The following is a 23,465-nucleotide window of genomic DNA, read 5'->3' on the forward strand; positions in this document are numbered from 1 at the left end:
GATTTCATGATGACCTCGTTTGTTGAACGTTTCTTATGTCGAACTTTCTGTTTTTCAAATGAAATTTTCGAGAAATTTTTGTCCTATGTCAAACAATGCTTGCAATTCGAACTGACTGTTCTTGTTCATACCTATATCATTCGACAGCCTACTGGGTCTTACAAGTTAAACTGTACTAAAAATTTGTTAATTTACAATATATAGTTTAATGATAACCATACTATTTGACAAAATAAACTTAAGTATCAAGTATTAAAATAAAATTTAGCTTTATATAAAAATTTAGCAAAAAATATATGTATAACATTGAACGTAATCGCGGTGACGTCACGTCCAGCCGACTTGAGACTGAACGAGGGAGCGTTGATAAGTTGAAGAGAGAAGGAGAAGAGAGTTAAAATATTACAGTATGTAAAACCAATAACAATTCACATAAAACAAAATGGAATTTGTCCCAATAAAATTTAACGTTAAGATGATAAAATATTGAAAAGCAATCAAAAATTGCCAATACATAAAAGAAAAAAACGTCTTAATTGAGCCTGTGTTCAGTGCGCCAAGTGAGACAGTCTAGTTGAACAACATTGACAAAATAGTAAATGAAAGAACAAAGCTTTCCATAATAAAATTTAGCATAAATGATTAACAAAATCATTCATCACTGCGGTGATAACAGCTAATTTGAGGTAAAGGGAGGGGGGCGTTTATAGTTTTCAGGAATAATGAATGAATGATTTTTAAGTTATTGTGTGTCGTGGTATTGTTGAGGAGAGTAAAAGACAATAAAATCTTTGCTATAATATGTATGTAAAAGTAGTACTATTCACATAAAAAATAAAATGCTATTTCACAATAAATCTAACAGAAAATGAAAAAAAAAAAAAAAAAAACTTACTCTAATCAAGTGTTCGGTGCCCTGAGTGAGATGATAGAGAGAGAGGGCTGGGATGATTATTTGCCCTTTTCTATCACTTACACTCGATCTGCCCAAATCACTTTATTTTTGTTATGGTAAAATATACCTATCTAGTGACAATTGTTTTTACAATATTTTACTACTGTAAAAGTAACTCAGCTCTGTAATAAACAAACTGGTGCCACTCTCAGCTTTTGCATGCCTTCAATTGTTTGTTTAAACGGCTTCCTTGCAAGAGTTATTTTATCTGTCTTTAATTTTCTTGCATTCTTGACTTATTACTTATTTTTTTGCAAAATCTCATGTTAGTTTTAAAGCCAGCTATTTGCCAACAGTAAGCTGATGTATTGCGACATAACTAATCTCTTTCAAGGACTTAAGATCCAAGTATAACCTCTGATTACTCTCTCTCTCTCACTATCTATTCCTTTGGTTATCCTTGTAACTAATAAATGAATAACACTGATTTTGTTATCAACCTTTGCATACTGCGACCAATTCGGTTTCCTCAAAGGGTTCCCATCACTCCTCCCTCCATCCCCAGCTGGCCAGGCGACATTTTCACCAGTCCGTAAATCGTACACAGAAGATAAAATTTTGAAAATTTTACTTCATATAATGTACTGTTTTATTACTTTACACTCTTAATTTAACTTTTGAACACATTAATAATAGAAAAAAATGTGAAAAGGGGGACTTTTTGGATTGGCTGGAACAAATTATCCTGATTCCCTTTATTTCTTATGGGGATATTTGTTTCATATTTTGAACAAATTGTACTTCGAACATTCTTCTGGAATGGATTAAGTTCGAAGTCTGAGGTACTACTGTATTAGTTAATGTCAAAAAGAAGCAACATTATAAGAAGAGCAAGAAAAGAGGTTTGCAATAATGGCATGGGTATATGGCATTTAACATGATATTTTGTAAAACCAGATGTTATCAGGATTGGACATTGTCCTGACATTACCACAATCAGTTTAGGCTACTCAGCTGCAGTGTAAGATACCTTAAGTTACCGAATACTAGTTAAGATACTTTGCAAGAGAGAGAGAGAGAGAGAGAGAGAGAGAGAGAGAGAGAGAGAGAGAGAGAGAGAGAGAGAGAGAGAGAGAGAGAGAGACTTGGCAATACAGGCAGTCGATGGTTATGGGTGATCCAGTTTTATGGCGCTGGTCTAGCGCCAAAATTGGCGATTTTCAGTGCCATAATGCACAAATTTCTGGTTATCAGCCCCGATACATACCTAACAGGTGCACCATTAACCAATTTAAGACTCAGAGGTCTGGAAAAACTAAACCCTATTACTAATAATAATAACCATTAACCAGTTACCCGTACCAAATGTGGTATAAATTGCCGATTTTCGGTTTTGTATCAGCAATTTTTGCTTATCCTCAGGCCTTTGGAACAGAACCCCCCCCTCCCCCCACCGATAACTGGGGACTGCCTGTTATTAACTTTATCTAAATGTACCCATAACTAGAATAAAACATATAATGTAATTTATTACTATGAAGGAGAAGTAAAAATCAATTAAAATAAAATGCTAAAAAAAAATAATGCAACACAAAACAAGAAAACTATATAATGAAAGGGGAATGATACGCACAGGGTAACTGAAATAAATAAAAAACAAGAAAAATGAATGAACACGAGAGGAAAGCTACCCAATCACATCCATGAGACTGACTTAAAAGGCAGTACAGGCAGCCCTTGGTTAGCGGCAGGGGCTCCGTTCCTGGCTACCGACGCTAAGTGATTTTCGACGGTAAGCGATTTTAAAGCCTACGGCCGCCGCAATGGTTCAAAGTAAAATTATATTTATGCAGTATAGTACTATAGAATTTACTGTACAGTACATTATATTATTATAAATACTGTAAAGTGATAAAAGCCTAGCTTTAATCCTTTGGGTGTCATGAGTATGTAAAGATATAATAAGGTTTTATAGTGTAAAGGTAGCTGTAGTGTTCAAGTTACAATAATTTCTCTTACGATAGTCTGATTTCATGAGAGACCAAATTACAATAGCCTAACTTTATTCTATCTTCTAGTTACATAAGTTCAAAAACAACAAAAGAGAATGATGAAAGGATGGTTTTAACGTTATACTCGTTGGGTAAACGAGTACAACCATGAACAACCGAACGAGAAACAACTTTTTTTTTTCAAAGTACAACCAAATTGGATAACATCCATTTGGCTTGTATTTCAATCATCGTACTATAGTACACTATTACAGTACAGGCGGTCCCCGGGTTACGACGGGGGTTCCGTTCTTAAGACGCGTCGTAACCCGAAAATCGTCGTAAGCCGGAACGACGTTCTTGAAAACATGTCCACAGGGAAAATTTCACTACTAATTTGCAATTTTTCTTAGGGCCGTATCTCTAAAATTATCACTAATTTACTTTTTTCATGTGCAACACTGTGTATTCACAAATTACTGTATATTTTCATTAAAATACAAGAGAGAGAGAGAGAGAGAGAGAGAGAGAGAGAGAGAGAGAGAGAGAGAGAGAGAGAGAGAGAGAGAGAGAGAGAGAAAAAAAAAAAAATACTCTTACGGTTTCAATAGATTTAAATGAGTCTGATAGGCAACTTTTTCCCCCTCCCATAAATACATATATTTCTCCAGAGAAGAGAGAAAGAGAGGACTGTGCAATTATGCTTGTCTGTCTATCAATTCTTTTGCTGAGAGCGAGAGAGATAAAAGGAAGAAATAGAAACACCAAATGTATGACAAGTATCTTGTGGAGAGAGAGAGAGAGAGAGAGAGAGAGAGAGAGAGAGAGAGAGAGAGAGAGAGAGAGAGAGAGAGAGAGAGTTGTCCTCACAGTATTTAAAAGAAAGAAATGGAATGATTATTGTATTTAAAATACTCAGATATGAATTTTGTACTTACAGTTAATAAGTATTATTATTGGAAAATATTAATGATAAACTTATTACATACATGTCCATGAAAATGATCTCATTCAGTCAGAGAGAGAGAGAGAGAGAATTACATAAAACCATTAAATTTCGTTGCCCATTGTATGGCATTAAGCTCAGAGTGTCACTCGAGTTGAGTTAGGGAAATTGATACAGAAAAAGACAAAGGGAAGAATTTTCTTTTGAAATTAGTTATCGTATTATTACTACTTCTATTATTATTATTATTATTATTATTATTATTATTATTTGAAAATATAATAAACACATGCATCTACCATAAAAATTCTCTCATCTCATTAAGAAAGAGGAATTATCCTTACAAGTGAAATGGAAAGGTCATTTTCATCTCTTTAAAATACGACCATTATGAATTTTGTAATTAAAGTTTTATTATTATTATTATTATTATTATTATTATTATTAAATAACTGAAATTATCAATAAACATTTTACATACTAGTACCATAAAAATTCTTTCATCTCGGTAAAAGAGAGAGAGAGAGAGAGAGTGTTTATCTCTCTCTGTTCTCTCAAAAAATACTTATAACGCTTCCAACGAAAGAGAGGGATTGAGTTACCACAATGACACATTATTATCTTGTGTGGCAAAAAGAGAGAGAGAGAGAGAGAGAGAGAGAGAGAGAGAGAGAGAGAGAGAGAGAGAGAGAGAGAGAGAGAGAGAGAGAGAGTTAACCTTAATTAAAAGTGACATGGATAGATTAGTACGTATTGTATTTCTTTAAAATACTATCACATATGAATTTTGTAATACAGTTATTATTATTATTATTATTATTTGAAAGTAAAAACAAATAGTACAAGTACATAAAAAATCTCGAGTCTCAGTAAATGAGAGAGAGAGAGAGAGAGAGAGAGAGAGAGAGAGAGAGAGAGAGAGAGAGAGATTTCAGGACCACGTCATTGCAACACTGCAGCTCTTCCCCCAACTCTTCCCCAACTCTTCTCGGGCACTCCCCCCACCTCTCCCCCTCGGGCTGTCACAGAACTTGATATATCTGACAGTTTTAGTACCTGCATCTGAGGAAAAGGTTACAGAGAAGACTGGGATTTCCTTCATTCTTCCATAATTTTTTTAAATATAAACTAAAATCTTACTAAATTCACTATGGTATTTTCTTTAATGAATTGATATTATTGAACTGTATAAAATTGAAATATTAAAGATTTGGAAAAACTCGTAAATCATTTATTTATCATACAAAAAAACATACATCTTTGTAGTAGAGAGAGAGAGAGAGAGAGAGAGAGAGAGAGAGAGAGACGAGGAGAGAGAGGAGAGAGAGAGAGAGAGAGAGAAATTATTATTTTTATGGAGATACCGAGTTACTGACAGCTATAATGAAACATTGTAATGTAATATTAAAACAGAAGAATAATTCTAAAAAATACATATGTATTTGTTGGCTTCATGATCGCAGTCTGATTAATTTTATATTTTATGAAATGTATTTAGTCATGAAAATAAACATCAAAATACACTAATTAGTGATTATTTTCATCAGAAAATACAGAGAGAGAGAGAGAGAAACTGTGCTAAACTATAAAGGATTCTTATCATAGTATGTGTTTTTTAAAGCGTCGTAAACTCGGAGCGTCGGAAGCGTCAGCGTTCGGTAACCTCGGAACAATGGCGTCGTAACCCAGGGCGGATTTTTCAATGAATATTTAAGAAAAAGCGTCGTAACCTCGGAACGTCGTAAGCCGGACCCGTCGTAACCCGGGGACCGCCTGTAGTTGTTATAAATGACGTTATGTAGAATAGAACTGAGATATCTTAATGTAATAACTTTATATGCTATAGATTGAAGATCAATATAGATAAAAGATCAATCGGAAAATATACTGTTAAATTTAAACTTAGTTATAACTGAAGCTGAGAAAACTGTTCAAGCTGCTAATGACTATTATCGTGCGTCGGCAACAAGGATAAAACTCCAGTAAACGTATGCCATCAAACACAACCATAAATAAAATTGAGATAAAATCATTTTAATAAAAACTACTTTGCTTGAAAGAACACATTTTACTGTTGGTTTCACGCCGATATAAGACAAATAACGTCAAGTTCATATTACGATAATATAAACGAAAATTGCGAACGGAATCACGTAATTTTTTTATGCAATAAACATGCCGCCAACGTAATCTGTTAACGAAAAAACAAAATTAGTTCGCAACGAGACCTATTCATTCATATTTCCACCTAAAAACACATTGTATAAGGAAAAATAACCTTGTCTCATATAAGTCAAGTACAGGCAGTCCTCGGGTTACAACGGGTTCCGTTCTTGAGACGCATCATAAGCCAAAAATCGTCATAAGCCAGAACATCATAAAAAATCCTAAGAAAACCTTACTTTTAATGCTTTGGGTGCATTAAACGCTATGTAAACTGCATTCTTATTGCATTTTTCATCCAAAAGACCTTCAAATATTGATTATTTTGCATTTTTGGTGTCATATTTCTTCAGCCAGATCACAGTTGTAGGCGCCGTAACCCTGGAACATGTGTTGTAACCCTGGAAATAACTTCTGATAAATATAATTTAAAAGTGCCTTAACCTCGGAACGTCGTAAGCCGAACCTGTCGTAACCTGGTAACCCGGGGACTGCCTGTATCTAGATATTCGATTATGCTAACTAGAAACAGGAAAATTTGCTCAGAATTGCGTTAAATATGGCGAAAAAAACTCGTATTCGCCATCAGCTGATTTCAAACCAAAACATTGGCCACTCCAGAGAATACTGACTTAGATTTGATTTGCCGTAGTATTTCATAATACAATAATATGAGAATACATACAATATTATTGGATACAGTGAAGTAATGTATAACTTTTTAAAGGATTTATGGATAAGATGCACAATTAATAAAATAACACCATGCATATTTCGAAACAGTGGCGGACAAGAACGAACATGAAAAAACATCCTCTGACAACGGTGAGGGTAGTTACAAAGCTGCCTTAATTTGTATTATATTTATGTACAAAAATAAAAATACCCTATACGTTATATATATTTTCATACACATTTTAAGCATAAAAGCATGAACATTTATGAAATCGACACATCGATCACTAAATTTACACTCTTTTTAACTCTATTTTCGCAAGAGTGGCAGGTGGCGGCTTAGAAGAACGAACATGAAAAAAACCGAATTTGATAACGTGAAGGGTAGTTTCAAAAGCTGCCTTTGTATCATATATCTGCGCAGAAATAAAAATACCCTATACATAATACATTTTCATACACATTTTAAACATAAAACCAAGAACATTTATAAAATCGACACATCGATTGCTAAAAATTTGCACTTTTATTAACTATATTTTCGGAAGAGCGGCAGGCGGCAGCTTACAAGAACAAACATGAAAAAAACATCGAATTTGATAAAGTGAAGGGCAGTTTCAAAAGCTGCCTTTGTATCATATTTCTGCGCAGAAATAAAAATACCCTATACGTAATACATTTTCATACACATTTTAAACATAAAAGCAGGATCATTTATAAATCGACACATCCATAGCTAAATTTGCACTTATGTAACTCGATATTTTCAGCGTAGAACAGCGTCAGAGGCATATATTTTACCCTAATACCTATGTAATAACTCCATAATATTTGTTAATATGATTTGCATAACCTTTATGGTCTGAACGGCATTTCTGCAAATGAATGAACTCGTTAGACAACGGCGCTAGCGGCACTGTTAACCAAAAATTGTGCCGTAAAAATACCTTAAAATGCCTTATTTTTTCATGAATACTTTTGACGACAGCTGTAAAACCGATTCACCACTAAGCAATTGCACCATTAACAGCAGGCTGCCTGTAGTATACAAAACTGTATATGTATTTGATTATCTTTTAATACTTAATTAAAAGTTTACAGTACGTAAAAAAATGAAGAGGAATGATATGGGAAAATGATTGTTCATGACTTTTTTTTACATGGAAATTTAGGTTAAGAAACAGGAAAGGTGGATAACTTTAAACATTTTATATCATGGCCCTAGCTTGTTTATTTGTTGACATAAAACCTTCCACTTTTTATGAAAGCTCTTGAACACTAGAATAAAGTCAGAACAGATATCCTCAACTCTTCTAACCAAATTTTTTCATATCTAGTTTCTACGGATAAATTTCCCCATTATTTCCTATCTTGAAACAATGGAAGTGTAAAAAAAAAAACAACTGGTGAGCCACCAAACAATAGCAACTAATATTCTTTGTTGAAGTATGGATTGTCTGAAAATATCCACACATGCATACAACAATAGGTAAAATCCTGGAACAACTTTGTTTTAATAAATAAATCAACACAAAATAAAAACTGGAAGGTTCTCCAATAGAAAGCAAATAACAAGTGGTATTGTGAAGTCCCTTAGTGCTTCATGAAATTTAAAGTCAAATAACAAAAAAGTGCAAAACAGTCAGTTAAAATACTAACCTTTATGCATGTGCTCAGCTTTCTCAACAGACTCTACTTTCGTAACCACATACTGCCCTTTCTTGAAGAGAGATTCTAGGGAAAAGACTTCGTCTTGATCTCCAACAACATTATCTGATTCTGTTACCTAGAGATATAATAAATATTACAAATTACTAACATTTTCATTTTAGACTGCATCCCTGCCATGGTATGAAAAAGGCCTTTAAATCACAGGAAAATGATGGCAGGTGAGTGATGAGGTACCAATCACTTCCTGTCAGTACCACAATTACTGTTTCCTTCATAGATAGGGAAAAATGTGAGAATGGTTATAAGAAGGTTCATGATACATACATACTTATGAAAAATGTAAATAATTCTAAATTATATGATTTTTCATATAACGATGCAAACTTTTGACTTACTTAAGTCAGATGTTGTCTCTTATACAAACTATCAGTCCTTTACAATAGGAAGACTCACTGATTGCTGGGTGGAATCCTCCTTTACAATAGGAAGACTCACTGATTGCTGGGTGGAATCTTCCTTTACAATAGGAAGACTCACTGATTGCTGGGTGGAATCTTCCTTTACAATAGGAAAACTTAATGATTGCTGGGTGGCATCTGAGAACTGAGATTTCCTTCCTGGTCGTAAGGGTAAGGAAGGGAATCCAGCCACTGGCATCTGATCGGAGTTAGGGTACTGCAAGATCAAGTCAGTCTTCTGGGTTTTTCTCATAAGGGAGAGATAAGTGTCCCCCTTATGGGAAAGCAAAGAACCATATGTTGGAGACTATAAGGCAAGTACAAGTTATGGGTTTGTTATATAGCAAGACCACCTTTCCTGCCTTGTAAAGGGAAAGGGCGGATATTTGCTTCTATTAACTAATTAAAAGAAATAGATAGGTTACTTTAAGGAGTTTCTAACCAGCATCTGTGCTCGGTCCAGCATGTGACAGTTAGCATTACTCTCTACCTGGAGTGAAACAGTAGGATGGAGATGAAAGGCGAGCCAGTCACTCCACAGTCACACTCATTCATACCGTACGAGGCGAAATGCTACTCTGTCCAGTTAAGAGGGGCTGGGTAAGCTACACAACTTGTTGAGCAGCCACCACTAGTCCCAAGCAAAATTTGTCCAAGGACCTGTTGAATCGAAAAGGTTCTTATGGAATGCGAGGGACAGGGGTATACCTGACCTTGTAAGCCCTTGGATGAAGTGCGCCGGTGTTGTTGCCACCTTCCTGATCGTCTCACGCAGCCAGAAGATACTGTGTTCTTGGACACCTCTTTCTTGGAACCACCAGTCCTAAAGAAGAGTTGTCAACGCTCAGGCCGGAGATGAAGAGTCCTCTTCAGGTAGCACCATAGTGCTCTAACGGGACAAAGTAGCTTTTCGTCTAGATCACCATCAATGAAGACACTCAGGGACGGGGTGGATAGGTTGATCAAATCTAGCGTCAGGGACCAATGGATTCAGAGTCTTCACTACAAACTCTGGGACGAATTCAAGCGTAATTGATCCCCATGTCTTTGAGTGTTTAACATCAAAAGAAAGACCAAGTAGTTCACCCACTCTCTTCGCCGACGCCAGGGCCACCAGGAAGACAGTTTTGAGTGTCATATCCCTGCCTGAGGATTCTTGAAGTGGCTTGTACAGGGTCGAAGTGGCTTGTACAGGGCATGAATCAGGCTCTGCAGTACAAGAGTCACATCCCAGACAGGAGGCCTGAGATCCCTGGGTGGATAAGACCTCTCAAGCTCCTCATGAGTAACGATATGTCAAATAAGACCTCTCAAGCTCCTCATGAGTAACGATATGTCAAATAAGACCTCTCAAGCTCCTCATGAGTAACGATATGTCAAAGGAAGATGAGATATTGACACCATTCAGCTTCAAGACTAGGCCCAGTGCAGCCCTGTAGCCTTTAACAGGTGAGATGGAGAGGAGCTTCTCTAGGCGAAGGTAGATGAGAAAGTCTGTGAGCTGCTGAAGAGTGGGTCCAACCGGAGAGATACCCTGTCTATGACACCAACAACAGAAGATGGCACACTTTCCCTGGTATACTGCTGTAGAGGACTGTCTGAGGTACCCTACCATCCCTGTTACTGCTCAACGAGAAAAGCCTCTTGCTCGCAAGAGATTGTGGATAACCTCCAGCTGTTAAGACACAGGGACTCTACTGCCTGGTGGTACCGTTTGACATATGGTTGACACAGCAGGTTGTGCCATGGGGGAATCTCTGTTGGTGTCTCGGAGAGAGGAGCTAAAAGGTCAAGAGGCACCACCAGAATCATTTAAGATTCTGAGTGATCTGCATCCTGCTGATCATAGCTCGAATCAGGCAAAACAGGCGAAAGGCTTACACTTCTAGGTTGTCTCACAGGTGTTGGAACATGTCATCTGCAGAGGTCCATGGGTTTGGGACAACGGAGCAGGTCTCCAGCTTCCTGTTGAACCGGGTGGTGAACAAGTCTATGACTGGATGCCCCCCATAAGCTGAAAAGCCTTTCCTCCATGTCTTGGTGAAGGGATCACTTGGTTCCTATCACCTGGTTCTGGCGGCTGAGCTTGTCTGCCACTACATTTCTCTTGCCTGGAATGTACATGGCCCACAGCTCTACTGGGTGCGCTGCTGCCCACTCGAGCACCTGCACTGCCAACTGGTGAAGCTCGAGCAAGGTGAGTCCCCCTTGCTTGTTGACATATGACACCACTGTCTATCAGCATGCCCAGTACAACATCCTCTGCTTGGGCTCCTATCCTGGAGTAACTGTGAGTGCAGGACCAACCAATCGTCAAGGTATCTCAAAAGACGTAACCCATGTGAATGTGCCCATGCAGAGACCAGGTTGAACACTTGTGAGCACTTGGGGAGTGGTCAAGAGTCTGAAGCATAGTGCCTTCAACAGTAGACCGTCTCCATGAGGATGGAGTAGAGGTACTTGCGGGACAACTGATCGATGGGTATCTGGAAATAGGCATCCTATAGGTCCATTGCAAGCATGAAGTCGTTCTCCCTGATAGAGGCCAATACTGAACGTGTTATCTTTATCGTGAACCGAGTTTGACGAACAAACTGGTTCAGGGGAGAAAGGTCTATGACCAGTCTCCATCCCCTCGAAGTCTTCTCTACGAGAAAGACTCAGCTGTAGAACCCTGGGGACCAATCTGACACGACTTCTACCGTGCCCTTGCTCAGCATCTTCTGCACTTCTTCTATTAGTGCTTGGTGTTTTGTGGATCCCACTACGTAGGAAGGAAGAAGGACTGGGTGCTTGGTGAGGGGTGGTGGAGACTCGAAGAGAAGTAGATATCCGTCCTGAAGGACATCTGCTACCCAGGTCTCTGCTCCATACCGCTACCAAGTTCCTCAATGGCTCAATAGGCAACCCCCCACCAGTGGCAGCAGCTGGAGGGGAATGCCGACCCTAGCGTTTCCCCTTCTTCTTACCCTTACCCACCTTTCCTGAAGGCAGTTCCACGTTGGCCAAGTGCATTTCGCGCTCGGCTACCAATCCGGTGGTACAAAGTTCGATTCTCGGCTCGGCCAACATGGAACCAGAGGAATTTATTTCTGGTGATAGAAATTCATTTCTTGATACAAAGTAGTTCGGATCCCCCAATATGCTGTAGGTCCCGTTGCTAGGTAACCAACTGGTTACTAATCGCGTAAAAATATCTAATCCTTTTGGCCATCCCTAGGAGAGCTGTTAATCAGCTCAGTGGTCTGGTAAAACTAAGATATACTTAACTTTTTCCTGAAGGCAAAGTTGGCTGAAAGGGGTGTGACGTTGCTCCTTTCAAAGAGGAAGAAGAAGGCTGGGTTGCTCCTCAAGCTCCCTTAGACAAGGACTTCTTTGGGGTTGAGGAGGTGCTAGCTAGACTCGCAGGTCTAGCCACAGTGGAGTGCGAAGGCATTGATGCCTTTGCCACTGCCTGGTGAATAAGCTGGTCCTTGTCGTCATCCCAACCCCTGTCCACTACAGCATCTATCTGTTCTCTAGAGAAGAGAGAGGCAGAACCCAGCAACGGTCCGTTCCGTAGGGCCGTAACAACTCTGGGCCAAGAGACCTGGTTACTTGAGAGGAAAGCAACGCACCTCTTGAGTATCAGGTTCACCCAGAGGTTTGCTGTCTGGTAGGTTATAGCCCTACCCCTAGACTGGCAGTTTCCCGAAAGCCCAGTCTTCACCAAGAGACTGCCTGATGCCCATCCAGATATCCTACCCCAGGGGACAGTGACATCAACCTTAGCTCCTGATGAAGAACCAGGTTTGCTCTTCACAGGTGGGTCCAAGCCATTGCTAAGGCCCTTCTCTCACCCCAGACCTTACCTTACAGACCTTACATCTTGTTCGGGTTGCCCCAGGTCCCTCAGTGTGAGGCACCTCTAATGTCTACCAGAGAGTTGCTAGTACATCTTCCGGTATATTTTGCATCTTCCAATCTTGGATGGTCTGGGATGCAGTTTAGATATTTGTCGAGCTTATTTTTAAACACATCTCCGCTCACTCCTAATATATTCCTCAGATGAGCTGGCATCGCATTGAATAGACGCTGCATTATCGACGCTGGTGAGTAGTGGATTAATGTCCTGTGTGCTTTCCTTATTTTTCCTGGTATAGTTTTGGGCACTATTAATCTACCTCTCCTTGCTCTTTCTGATATTTTTAGCTCCATGATGTTTTCGGCTATTCCTTCTATCTGTTTCCATGCCTGAATTATCATGTAGCGTTCTCTTCTCCTTTCTAGACTATATAATTTTAAGGATTGTAGTCTTTCCCAGTAGTCAAGGTCCTTAACTTCTTCTATTCTAGCTGTAAAGGACCTTTGTACACTCTCTATTTGTGCAATATCCTTTTGATAGTGTGGGTACCATATCGTATTGCAATATTCAAGTGGACTACGAACATATGTTTTATAAAGCATAATCATGTGTTCAGCTTTTCTTGTTTTGAAGTGCCGTAATAACATTCCCATTTTTGCTTTACATTTGCCAACAGAATTGCTATTTGATCATTGCATAACATGTTCCTATTCATCATCACACCAAGGTCTTTAACTGCTTCCTTATTTGTGATTGTCTCATTATTAGGTCCCCTATATGCATACAGCTTTCCTTCTCTGTCTCCATAATTTATTGATTCAAATTTATCAGAGTTAAATACCATCCTATTTACCTCTGCCCAATCATATACTTTGTTAAAGTCTCTTTGTAGCGCGTTCCTATCTTCATCACAAGTAATTTCTCTACTTATTCTTGTGTCATCGGCGAAACTATTCACTACCGAGTCCTTAACATTACTGTCTATGTCTGCAATCATAATAACAAACAGAAATGCAGCTAACACCGTACCTTGTGGAACACCGGATATTACCTTAGCTTCATCGGATTTCTCATCGTTTGCAATAACTATCTGTTTTCTGTTGTGTAAAAATTCTTTTAACCATCTTCCTACTTTATCCACTATATTATGTTTTCTAAATTTCTTTGCTAATATATTATGGTCTACCTTGTCAAAAGCTTTTGCAAAGTCTAGATAAACCACATCTGTTTCATTTTCACTTTTCATATTTTTGTATATGTTCTCATGGTGGACTAACAGTTGGGTTTGTGTACTTTTTCCAGGTACGAAACCATGTTGTCCTATATTAACCCTCTTACACCTAAGCCCTAAAAACCAAAACGTCTCCCGTATGCCGAGCAGGGTGTGAAGTGAGCGCGGAAGCGGAAAAAATAATTTTTTCAAAAAATTACAGCGAGCTTAGTTTTCACGATTAAGAGTTCATTTTTGGCTCATTTTTTTGTCATTGTCTGAAGTTTAGTATGCAACCATCAGAAATAAAAAAATATCATTATCATATATAAATAATGCGATATATGGTAGCAAAAAAAAAAAAATTCATACATAATTGTATTCAAATCACGCTGTGCAAAAAACGGTTAAAGCTAACGAGTTACTTTTTTTTTTATTGTACACTAAATTACGATCATTTTGATATATAACACATTGTAAAATGATCAAAGCATCACAGAAAAAATATTATCACAAAATGATGCATGAATTCGTAACAGGCAGACGTAAAAAAATGTTTCTTTAAAAAATTCACCATAAATCTAAATATTGTTCTAGAGACTTCCAATTTGTTTCAAAATGAAGACAAATGATTGAATATTATGATACTGTAAGAGTATTAGCTTAGAATTGCAGTTTTCGACCATTTCGGACGAGTTAAAGTTGACCGAATGTCAAAATTTTTATATATATATATTTTTATATGCAAATCTTGCAAAAATGAGAAAAGCTGCAACCTTCAAATTTTTTTTTTTTGTATTCTTCATGAATTTGCGCACATTTCCATATATGAAACTCTATAAAACGCCTAATATGAAAAGGAGCAAATATTAGGAGAATGCGACGTACGCATTTCGGAGATTTGCGGCCGCGAATCGACGAGCGGAGGGAAAGAAAGTTTTTTTTTTTTTAAATTCACCATAAATCTAAATATTGTGCTAGACACTTTGAATTTGTTTCAAAATTAAGATAAATGACTGTATATTACTAGATTGTAAGAGTTTTAACTTACAATTGCGTTTTTCAACTATTTCGGTAGAGTCAATGTTGACCGAACGTGGTTTTTTTCTATTTATCGTGATTTATATGCAAATATTTCGAAAAAAGAGAAAAGCTACAACCTTCAATCATTTTTTGTTGTATTCTACATGAAATTGCGCACATTTTCACATATAAAACTTTATGTAACGGCTAATTTTAAATGGTGCAAACATTTCGACCATCGCACGAAAAAACTTAAAAGAAAACGTTATATTTTTCATAAATTCACCACAAATCTAAATATTGTGCTAGAGACTTCCAATTTGTTGCAAAATGAAGGTAAATGATTGAATATTACTAGAATATAAGAGTTTTAGCTTACAATTGCGTTTTTTGACCATTTCGGTAGAGTCAAAGTTGATCTAAGGTTGAAATTTTTGCACTCATCGTTATTTATATGAAAATATTTCAAAACTGATAAAAGCTACAACCATGGGTTGTTTTTAGTTGTATTGTGCATGAAAATGTGCACATTTCCATATATAAAACTTTATGTAACGGATAATTTAACCCTCTTACGCCGATTGGACGTATTAAACGTCGAGTCAAAATGTCTCCCGTATGCCGATTGGACGTATCATACGTCGGCTCAAAAAAGTTTTTTTTAAAATTCGCGGAAAAATACTTATAGGCCTACCAGCCAAAAACTTTTGAATCACGCGCCTTTGGGGATGCTGGGAGTTCACGGATGGCAAGGCGTTGTTTTGTTTGTTTCAACAAATCGCTACTCAGGCGCGCAACGCGAATTTCTTTCTTATCGCACTAAAAGTATCAGTGACACATCTCAAAAATTATTTCGTCACTTTGACATGATTTTTGCACCATTTTAAATTATCCTTTACATGAAGTATTATTTATGAAAATGTGCGCAATTTCATGTAAAATACAACAAAAAAATACTCATGATTGTAGCTTTTATCAGTTTTGAAATATTTTCATATAAATAACGATGATAAGTGCCAAAATTTCAACCTTCGGTCAACTTTGACTATACCGAAATGGTCGAGAAACGCAATTGTAAGCTAAAATTCTTATATTATAGTAATATTCAATCATTTGCCTTCATTTTGCAACAAATTGGACGTCTCTAGCACAATATTTCGATTTATGGTGAATTTATGAAAAAACTTTTTCCTTACGTTCGTGCGATAACTCTTCCGATAAATTTTTTCGTGCGATTGTCCTAATGTTTGCACCCTTTTAAATTTGCTGTTACATAAAGTTTTATATAGGAAATGTGCGCAATTTCATGCAAAATACAACAAAAAAAAAAGACCCACCCATGGTTGTAGCTTTTATCAGTTTCCAAATATTTTCATATAAATAACGTTAAGTGCAAAAATTTCAACTTTCAGGTCACTTTGACTCTACCGAAATGGTCGAAAAACGCAATTGTAAGCTAAAACTCTTATATTCTAGTAATATTCAATCATTTACCTTCATTTTGCAACGACTTGGAAGTCTCTAGCACAATATTTCGATTTATGGTGAATTTATGAAAAAAAAAAAAAAAAAAATTTCCTTACGTCCGCGTGGTAACTCTTCCGAAAAAATCAGAATTTTTTTTGTGCGATTGTCGAAATGTTTGCACCATTTAAAAATTAGCTGTTACATAAAGTTTATATGTGAAAATGTGCGCAATTTCATTTAGAATACAACTAAAAATGATTGAAGGTTGTAGCTTTTCTCTTTTTTCGAAATATTTGCATATAAATCACGATAAATATGAAAAAAAATCCCCGTCTTCGGTCAAATTGACTCTACCGAAATAGTTGAAAAACGCAATTGTAAGCTAAAACTCTTACGGCCTAGTAATATTCCGTCATTTTTCTTCATTTTGAAACAAATTTGAAGTCTCTAGAACAATATTGTGATTTACAGTGAATTTTTAAAATATATATTTACCTTCACTCTGCGCGCCGATTCGCGGCTGCAAGTCCTCCGAATACGTCACATCGCATTATCCTAATATTTGCTCCTTTTTCATATTAGCCGTTTTATAGAGTTTCATATATCAAAATGTGTGCAAATTCATGAAGAATACAATAAAAAATAAAGGTGAAGTTGTTAAGCTTTTTCCATCTCCGAAATATGTGCATATAAAAAAATATATATATAAAAATGATATTGTTATGATACAATAAAGTTTCATACATACTTACCTGGCAGATATATACATAGCTAAGACTCCGTCGTCCCCGACAGAAATTCAAATTTCGCGGCACACGCTGCAGGTAGGTCAGGTGATCTACCGTCCTGCCCTGGGTGGCAGGATTAGGAACCATTCCTTTGTTTTCTATCATATTTTTTCTCTTCCACCTGTCTCCTTGCGGGGAGGCTGGGTGGTCCCTAATCGTATATATCTGCCAGGTAAGTATGTATGAAACTTTATTGTATCATAACAATATCATTTTTCATACAATCAACTTTATGTCAGCTATATACATAGCTGATTGGCACCCTTCGGTGGAGGGTAAGAGACAGCTACTATATGGAATAGACAGGTAAACAACTATGTTGTAGGTATAAATAAAACCTTGGTTCCTACCTGATAGGTGGTAGACTTCGTGGGTGTTTGCCCAGTAGTCTGCATCACCTCAAGAAACTTTAGCGAGATATGTGATCTATGGCCAAGAGTTCTTGTGGGTCTGCCGAAGGGGTCTTATCCACTTACTCGGCAGAGCCTGAAAGGACTTTGTCAATGGGTGCTGATCCACTTATATGACAATACACCTTATGAAGGAGCGCAACACCGATCCCGATCACCTGATCCTAACACGAGGGTTCGCGCTCAAATTGGAAAGAGTTATCCCCACACTCCTTTCAAAAACCCCAATAATTTCACTAAGTTAAAAAACTTTAACTCAAAGTTAAGGATCAGTGTCGGCTCCTTATCCCAGTAACGTATCCGCAGAAACGTATAAACCAAAAGAGAAGGATCTCTCGTAGGTTAACTTGACATCCTTTGTGTAATGAGAAGTCAACACAGAGTTGCCTCTACCGTACAACACAGCTAATATGTCTTATATGACATATTGTTATGTAAAGAACAAGAATTTGCAAAAGCGCGCACTTCCTGCGCTTTTAATTCTCAGCTGTTTGAAGGAATCAAGTCACTAATGAAGTGCTTAGGAGATCTCCATGTTTCAAAGAAGACCAGGGCTTTCTTGAAATGGATCTCACCCGACTGAAAGCCTGAAGCCTGGTTGGCAGGAACCTCGCGCCTGGCTGGTGCTTCGCTCTTGGTTGGCGCCTAGCGCTTGTCTGGTACCTTTCGCTTGACTGGCGCCTCGCATCTGGAGAACGCTCTCGGGGCGGTCTTAGATGGAGATTCGCGCCTAGCCATGGCTTGCGCCTGGCTGGCTGCCTCGCGCCTGGCTGGCGCCTCGCGCCTGGCTTGGCCCGCTTTGTGTCTGCCTGGCGCCTCGCGCCTGCCTGGCGCCTTGCGCCTGGCTGGCGTCTAGCTCCTGGTTGGAGTGGCGCCTTGCGCCTGCCTGGAGCTTCGCGGCTGGCTGGCACCTCGCGGCTGGCTGGCACCTCGCGGCTGGCTGGCACCTCGCGCCTGGCTGGCGTCTCGCGCCAGGTTGGCGCTTTGTGCCTGGCTGGCACCTCGCGCCTGGCTGGCGTCTCGCGCCAGGTTGGCGCTTTGTGCCTGCCTGGCGCCTCGCGCCTGGCTGGCGTTTCGCGCCAGGTTGGCGCTTTGTGCCTGCCTGGAGCTTCGCGCCTGGCTGGCGCCTTGCGCCTGCCTGGAGCTTCGCCGCTGGCTGGTACCTCGCGCCTGCCTGGCGCCTCGCGCCTGGGTGGCTCCTCCCCACTTGCCGGAGCTTCGAGCTTGGTAGAGTCTCGAGGATGTCTGGCAATGTCCACATCGGACACTCTTATCTGTCCTATATGTTCGCATCTAGCGCATCTGTGTCAGGTTGTAGGCCCGGTCTTTCTCCTCATCAGACAATGACAGTGTTCTTGGGGCTGTCTGCAGGTTTCTTCTTCCTTACTGACTGTGTCAGAAGGTCTTGAGTCGCCTTCTCAGTTAATGAACGAGAGAAATGTCCTTCACTACTGAGAAGGGAACGAAAAAAAGTTCAGACACAAAGGCGAGTACAGTACAGAAGCGCTGCCCTCTGAGCGTGGGAGACCGCTTTGGTTAAAAAGACACTATATACTGTCCTCTTTTTAAGAAGACCTGCTCCAAACAAAGAGGAGATCTCAACCGAGCCATCTGATCCGCTTTGTCTATACAAGACAAAATACACAGAAGGACTTCTGGTTCGAGTCCTTCAGAATCATGGGCTTTCTTGGACATCACCCCAAGGGACCAATCTAAGAAGTTGAAAACTTCCAATACATGAAAGAGTCCCTTGAGGAGATGGTCCAGTTCTGAAATGCCCCAAGTTATACGGGCAGAGTTCAAACCTTGTCTACGTGAAGCGTCAACTAAGGTCGAAAAGTCCGCTTCTGACGTAGACGGAAGAGAAATACCCCTATTCTCTCCCGTCTGATATCAAATGCCTCTTTTACCAGCTAGTCTAAGTTCTCGCTGGAGGCATGCAGAAGACCGTTCTAACTAACACCTTCTTCAAATGGCGGGCTTCATTCTAAGAAAAAACGAAGATTTCTTCGTCTTTGCACTCGAGAAAATGAGCGCGCGGAGAAGGGAGGAGAGGCAGGAGTCAAGTCGTCTCCATACTCCTCTAGAAGCAAAGGCTGTCAAAACATTATAGTTCGACAGTCCTTCTCTTCCTTGAAACTCCTCCTCCGAGTTTACTTCTAACTCGGGGTCTAGATGAGTCTCCGTTGCTAATTCAGTACGTCTTTCCTCTGGAGGAGACAAACTCCTAAAAGGAGAGGGGCTAAGGGAATGATATTCCTTCCTCTTCCCGCTTTAATAGTCCTGGAAGGCGCCAACAGCCCAGGCTTCTCTCCATAAATGGATGACGCTTCCCGCTTGGATGACGCTCTAGTCAGCCAAGCGTCCTGGCTGACGCCTCCCGTTTGTGTGGCTGCTGACGTCTGGATACGCCTCGCGCGCTGGAAGACGCTTCGCTCTCAAAAGGCGTCCTAACTGGCGCCAAAATTTTGGTTGGAGCCTCGCGTCTAAAAGCAGCTTTAAATGACTATTCATGTCTTGACGACGTCTCACGTCTCTCTGGCGTTACGTGTCTTCCGTAAGATTCTCCCGATCTCGCTCTCGAAACCGAAGCCTCCTGCGATATGTTTGGAAGCCTCACGTCTGCATGACGCCTCTCGCTTCGCAGGGGAGAGAGGACGAGACTTCTTGATTGGAAGCGCAACGTCCTTCCTACGAGGCGCTAACACTCCCACCAAAGAGGCCAGTTGCTCTTGTACTGGCAAGATAATCTTCCTTGAAGCTTTTCCCACGTCATCTTCAATCGGGGGAGAAGTAGGAAAAGGAAGCAGTCTATAGGAAGCCTGTTCGTCTTCTCACACTCTTCCCATAAATGTTAAACATGTTAACAGTTATTATCGTCGATCGAGAAGGATCTCTTTGTTAACGCGAATAGGAGCGAAAAAAAGAGATTCTCGATGCTCTATGCGATATGAGAGTGTCGTGGAAATGGCCTAAGTGATTAAATGGGTAACGAAATCAGGAACGAATCTTGCCGTTACCGAGCTTGGTGTCCGAGAGTCTACTGGACTCCTAGGTTAAAATTAACTCGCTAAAACGAGAAAATCTTGGATGGTGCTCTTGGTCACTGCGCCAGCTGGCGCTTCTGGCGCAAATTTTGCGCCAAGGCTGGCGCTTTCTGGAGCATTGCGCCAGGTTGGTACTTCTGGCGCAACGCGCCAGACTGGCGCGTTTCTTCTAATTCTTTTTATGTTATGTGCCAGAACAGCTGTGCCTTTATGGTACCCGACATCCTTTCACATGTTAATTCCGTTCTTAGTAGGAAAAAACTTTATATACGTAGTATAGTCCATTCAGGGAAACAAGTTTTGTCCCAAAGAGAATGTTCCCATCCGACTCATCCATCTTCTTCTGAGCAGGTACTCTAATAGCTATGCTTTCGTAAGCCTGAGAGCATTACATAATATAATGTTCTGCTGCGATAGAATCCTTTAATAATGTTACCTACGGTAAACCGCATTGAAAGGTTGTACTATCTCTCTTATTGAAAGCTTCTTAGCAAAAGGCATACAATATTTATTTATGTTAGCTTAATTATCCCCTCAATCCGAGGTTAAGACCGCGATTGTAGGGGAGAGATACGGAAAGTTATTCCCTCCCGCAGGAGAGAGAGAGATTCGCCCGACCGCTCATGACTGACACCTACATGGTACTGACAGTAACTGGTGCATAGGCGTACTGCGTTGGTCTCAGGCTCTCAGCGAAAGCAGTCCCCGCTTACTCTTCCAGAGTTGCCAGCTACTCCAATTAATAAAGGAATTTAATAAAATTATTATCGAACTTCAGGAAGTTCTTATTAAAGCATATTTAAGCGAAACAAGACTTCGATAAATCTAGAAGCTAAGTAGGTGTAGTCTTAACAATCCCTTTAAGCGTAGTCCTTCCTAGGAAAGACGTAGAAGGATACTTGTAATTGAGTTGCACAGAAAAGAAGTACTACGGTATGTGTTTTATGAATTGACCGTATCGTATTCTCATACAGCAGAAACTCTACTACCTTCTACTATCTTCGTTCTTTTCGGTAATAGAACGATAGAAAGAGTATATATATATATATATATATATATAATATATATATATATATATATATATATATATATATATATATATCCTTAAGGAACGAAGTTAATCAAGGAACTCTTTAAATCTTCGTGATTTCTTCATTAAATCGCGGGAGCGAGACAGAATTCCTGTTCATCACTAGGGTTTACGGAAGGAAGTAGATATTTTCTATCCGCCATCATACCCAAACATCGATGAGATCTTATTAAGAAAAAAAACTCCCAAAGCTCTTGCCTCCTCATCAAAACGAGGGAAGAGCATGGATGAAGGAGAGAGTCGCATTGAGAGGAACTGCCTAACAAAGGAGTCTTCTGAATAATGAAAAGGGTGCTTCTCTTAGTATCAGAATCCTTCTGACAAAAGCAACGGCCGCCTGTGCGACATCTTGCACATTTGCCAGGGGAAAGTTGTTCAAGTTAAAAATTCAAAGAGGAGTCTCGCGACTGACCTCTCTCTCTAATGAAGATTTTTGAAATCTTCTGACGCCTGGCGTCTGGATCCTTGCTCCTAGCGCCTAGCGTCTGGATAGTTCCGCGCGCCTGGAATGTTCCGCACGCTAGAAAGGAGACTCGCTCCTGGAACGTTCCGCTTGCGTGGAAGGTCCCGTGCCCCTAATAGATCCGAGCGCCTCTAGTCTTGTTATACGAGCCTCTTGCCAGAAAACGTTCAATGGAAGCATCCTTCTGATTGCCATTCTACTATAAGGCTCCTTAGTTAAGCCGCCTGTTTTCTCTTTGAAGGCGCCTTGCGCCAAGAAAAAGTTCTGGAACGCGGCTCTCACTCAGTTGCTGGAACGCGGCTCGCGTTTATCTGTATGAACGAGGCTCGCGCTTAGTCCTGATGGAACGCGGCTCGCGCTAGTCTGTTGGAACGCGGCTCGCTGCTGGCTGTTGGAACGTGGCTCGCGCTAGCTTGCTGGCTGGCTCTCAGCCTCTCGCTCAGTGAGTCAGTGTTCTCTTATTCAGAGAACGAGCCAGATCGTCCGAACTTCTAACATGTACATTCTTCGTCTTTTCGGATGTAAGATGAAGAAACGAAAGAACAGACGCACTTTTTAAAGGCTGCCTTTGCAATGGCTATCCCTGGCAGTCTGGGACGTATTACAGATCCCGCCGAGGGAACGCCCGATCGGTGGGGATTCTCCATAACCTCCGTAAGGCTTTCGACTTTCCTTCTCCTCTGGGCTTGTGAGTTTTGGAAGAGGTCTCAGCCTGAGAGCGAGACAGAGCCGATCGAACGCACCCTCTACTAATTAGGACGCCTTTCCAATGGCGAACTTGGCAGTCTGGGACGATCTACAGATCCTGCCGATGGGGGACGCCTGATCGGTGGGGATTCTCCATAACCTCCGTAAGGCTTTCGACTTTTCCTTCTCCTCTGGGTATGTGAGCTTGGAAGAGGTCTAGGCCTGGGAGCGAAACAGAGCCGAACAGAACGCACCCTCCACTGCACTAACAGTAAAATCACTTCTTACCTTTCAATAGCTCGTATTTAGAGCTACCTTCCTTTGTCTTCAAATTGCAATATGAATTGAAGATTCTGTGAAGTAAGAAGGAGATGAGGATACCACACTACTAGTAATGTTTAATGCTCTAACTGCTCGTTAGTACGAGAGCTATATAAACTTCTAAAGGAAGCGTAACTATTCTTTCCTTACATCGTCAAGAAGGAAGTTTAGCTCAATCAATTCTAACATTTTACTACACGTTATTATGAATAAATATTAAAATTTTCCTTCTTGCAAACTAATGTGATTGTCTACCGAAAAGTTCGGTTAGTTTACACGTAAACAATTCTTCGAAATTTTCGAAGCCAAAGTTATC

The 23,465-nt window shown here is 39.8% G+C and overlaps 1 protein-coding gene across 2 annotated transcripts in view; it reads right to left on the minus strand.

Moving 5' to 3' along the window:
* Nucleotides 1-23,465, minus strand: part of LOC135207379 (protein RRP5 homolog) — a 150,189-nt gene that overhangs the window by 94,957 nt on the left and 31,767 nt on the right. For both annotated transcript variants that reach the window (XM_064239118.1, XM_064239111.1), the window contains exon 5: nucleotides 8,330-8,456. In XM_064239118.1, coding sequence (XP_064095188.1) covers nucleotides 8,330-8,456 — 127 coding nt within the window. The remainder of the gene's footprint in view (nucleotides 1-8,329; nucleotides 8,457-23,465) is intronic.

Source organism: Macrobrachium nipponense, chromosome 11, assembly GCF_015104395.2.
Source record: "Macrobrachium nipponense isolate FS-2020 chromosome 11, ASM1510439v2, whole genome shotgun sequence".
Lineage (NCBI taxonomy): Eukaryota > Metazoa > Arthropoda > Malacostraca > Decapoda > Palaemonidae > Macrobrachium > Macrobrachium nipponense.